General features: G+C 32.6%; 1 protein-coding gene across 1 annotated transcript in view; it reads right to left on the bottom strand.

Moving 5' to 3' along the window:
• Window positions 1-146: 146 nt before the first annotated feature.
• The window catches only part of LOC144961535 (uncharacterized), a gene marked incomplete at both ends in the record, with an annotated part of 5,049 nt that continues 1,366 nt past the window's right edge, over window positions 147-3,829 (bottom strand). The window contains 3 exons of the mRNA XM_078894691.1: window positions 147-290; window positions 1,014-1,203; window positions 2,192-2,310. Of these exons, the coding sequence (XP_078750817.1) occupies window positions 147-290; window positions 1,014-1,203; window positions 2,192-2,310 (453 nt within the window). The remainder of the gene's footprint in view (window positions 291-1,013; window positions 1,204-2,191; window positions 2,311-3,829) is intronic.

Here is a 3,829-nt window from a genome sequence, read left to right as displayed (position 1 = left end):
CATTATATATAAAAGCCTTGTAACATTCCATTTATGCTAAAAAAAAAAAACACTGTTCACTTTGAGATATAAAAATAAGAGATAACATTGGCAAGCTGACCAATAAAACAACAATCTTCATTACAGTAATTACATCACAGACTAACCTGCTTTTTGAGGAGTTTGGCAATCTGCTGCTCTACACCCACCAGTTCCCGATCCACTTTATCAATACTAGTGAGAAGCTCTTCTCTCAGGCCTTTGTTGGCTGGAGGAGAAATGGCCTCTACTTGAGGTGTGTATGCTGGTTCCTAAAGAAGCAGAAAACAGAAAAAAAAAAGCATACATACATATATAAATAAAAAACTCTTATGATTCATGTTTATCAGTTCTAATTGAGAGTAATTTCATTGGTAGGAATTGAAAATCATAGTTTCTCAGGGAAAATGGGATGGATAATTCAAGATATGAAAACATTCCTCGAGGCAGATGTTTTGAAAATTTGATGCAAAAAAATGGGGGTTTTTTGGGCTTATTTTGGACTATCTATGACAAAGAGTACAACATCTATTCCTCATCCTCCTTCATATCAAACAATAATCCCACCCTGATCCCTCAATTTTTTGGTCAAAATTTTACAAGTTTCATTGCCAAATTGGCATGTCTCGAGAAACTAAAATACCACATTGTCTATCTCTCTTCCTCTCCCCTTAATTAACTATACCTCTCCACCATTCAGCCAACTTATCTCTTCACATTATTCACATCTTGAAAACTTAATTCTCTTAAACTCACCATCAGACATGGTGTCTGAGAAAACTTCAAAATGTAAACATAGTTGCCTCCCATGGTCAATTTTTTTTTTTTTTCACAAAAGCCCCATACAATAATTTATCCCAAAAGCAAGGAACAGATATTGCAAAGTGTAAAAAATATTCTACTTAAAAGTTTTACAAAAATCATTTGAGCTACAATAGAGCATAAACCTCTGATCACATGCGTTTTCAACCGATAGTTTTTTTTTCTTCCTCCACCCGTTTGTGTTCGACATCAATATGAAGGGGCTGACTGTAATCAAGACGAGACTTCTTCATGGAGGATGGCCCCATTTCCATTTGGTGTGACTGGGGTGCCGAACCTCCCCCAGGCCCACCAGAGGATGACATCCCAGGTACCACTGCTATCCCTTCCTGTCCAAAACGGCCTGGGAAAACATCCCCACTCCTGTTTGTGAAAAAAAAAATGGAAATTACCAATTAAAAGAGGAAAACGAGCATCAGTTTTAGTCAGATGAAAAGTGAGAGGCAAATAACAAAGTATCTTGGGTTATGTTCCTTCAGATAATTTGAAAAATTTGATGCACATCATTCAGTCTGGGTATTAAGAACTCTATCTACAATATCAAACATTTGATCAATATGTCAATAAAATTTATGAATGCGCCTTGATTCTGTATAAGCTGTAAAATTCCTATCCACACAGGGGGAGGAGAAAAAAACCGTAAGACCAAAACTCTATTTTTTTATTTTTTTCTCACAATACCATTTTTACAAAGTGAGAGGTAACAGTGGTATGACCCCAGGGTTTTGCAGTTACTACTATTTTGATGAAAATTGTAAAAGTCAGAGCTTAATTGACCATCTGTACAGGGTTAAATCTTAGTTTGAAACAGTGAGCAACATTCAATCCCCCCAAAACATTCTCAAATGCATGTAAAGCAGTTAAGTTTGGTAGTGAGTGGATTATTGTCAAAATTTGAGGCCTTGAGATTTTACAAACTATAAACTTAAGTGTTGATTTATAGATAAAACAGTCCTCCATATTTTTGCAGTTAATAAAAGCAACCTTCTTTGGTACCCTTGATTACTTTAATCGACACTAGTTGACAAAACTGTTTACCAAGCGATTATGTTGAAAAAATATAAAAAGAAAAACATAAAAAGTAGAGACAGTATGGGTCGTAGTAATTTGGGAGCTTTTATTTTTTCCTACTGGGACAAACCCAAATGATCTTATTTGATTTATAATTTCATGGAAGTTCCAAAAGTTTTAGCATCTTGTATTTACTGCTGATATTCAAAATATTACATCCACCATTTTTGATAAAGATCACACTCCTGCACATTGAAAAGTCAGTAATTCAAATGAAATGAAAAGAGATAAAATAGTCAAATCTTTAGATTTTTGTCGAACGGATGGACAGATCTTATACCTTTCCCTCTCAATTCCAGATGAGTGATGGAAGTGTTCTGGTAATAAGGAAAGTCGACGTCTTGGCACCTGCAAGTATTCACTGTTGGCAGCAGCTCTCTCTCTAAATTCTCTGGCATCCTTTTTCCAAGAAATTGAATACGAAATTGTTAATGGTTTAAGTATTCTAGAAATAAAAGATTCTTTTTTTTTTTTAAATCACACTGATATATATTATTCAAAGATGAAAAAAAAAAGGAATACAACACATTGTATCATGAATGAATAAATCTGCAACATGGTATTAACGTAAAAACTTGCAATAATTTAGCCAGAGTAGAAGAAATTCTTCAATGATGACTCATGGATCCTTAGTATTGGTCTCTGTAGCAATAATGAAAACTGCCAGGTTTTAAAAATATAATATATATATATATATATATATATATATATATATATATATATATATATATATATATATATATATATATATATATATATATATATATATATATAATATATATATATATATATGAGCCAAGGTCAAAAGGTGCCAATTTTTTTTTCTCAAAATAAAAGTGACCTGATAGTCCATTTATGTTTCTAAACGTGTAGCAAAAACCCTGTACTTCATGAATCAAAGGCCCTTTAGATAACTTTAAGGTCTAACGCAGCATAATATCGTCAACAATACCTATAGGTTGCTGGTGTCACCTGTGACCGGTGACACCAAAATGAACAAAAAACTCAATAACCAAATGATTTTTGTTGAGTATCAAACTTTATTTAGTAAGTTATAGACAAAAAGACACAATCAACAACAATCATAGTACAATAGTGTTACCAACTATTGGAGAAAATGTTGCTTTTTGGTGTCATCGGTCACAAGCAACATAGAATGCAAATATATTATTTCATAAAGATTATTGTACATTAACAACAACAACAATATTGCATATGTTTATTACCAGCAATGTTCAGAAACTTTTGGAATAAAATGTTGGGAAATAATGTGACCAAAGCATATCTTATTTAGCGACATTGTGTCACTTGTGACATTAGACCGATGACACCATTACTTATGTCACAAGTAATACCAAATTGCAATTTCGACAATATATCATTAATGTCAGTCAAACCAGTGTAATAACCATAGTTAAATATGGAATTTCATAATATACAGAAACCAAAGGCTTCAAAAATAGAAATTTACATGGAAATTAGAGCATCTGAATGTGACTTGTGACATAAGACCGGTGACACCATTACTTATGTCACAAGCAACACCAAATCACACTTTCGTCCATAATATATCATTATTTTCAGTCAAAAAAGCACAATAACCTACTCTAAAATGAAATTCAATAATATTTTAAGAAACTCAATACTTTTAAATTAGAAATATACTTAGAAATTAGTAATACCATTGTTGCTATTACTTTGGTCAAAATCGGCACTAGAACGCAATTTTGCCTCAATAAATCAAGAATAGCAACTGGACACATGTAATATAGCCTGTTAAAATGTAATTCAATGACATTTCAAGCTTTGAAGAACATGAAAACAGAAATACATTTGAAACTTCAAACTTAAGTGTCACCTGTGACATTTTAACCAATGACACCAATGGTCACAAAAAGTACCAGAAGTCACACAAACT

Source organism: Berghia stephanieae, unplaced genomic scaffold, assembly GCF_034508935.2.
Source record: "Berghia stephanieae isolate SIO BIC M18660-M18661 unplaced genomic scaffold, UCSD_Bste_1.3 scaffold2883, whole genome shotgun sequence".
Lineage (NCBI taxonomy): Eukaryota > Metazoa > Mollusca > Gastropoda > Nudibranchia > Aeolidiidae > Berghia > Berghia stephanieae.
The sequence above is the reverse complement of the archived record's forward strand: the minus strand, read 5'-3'. Positions and strand labels throughout refer to the sequence as shown.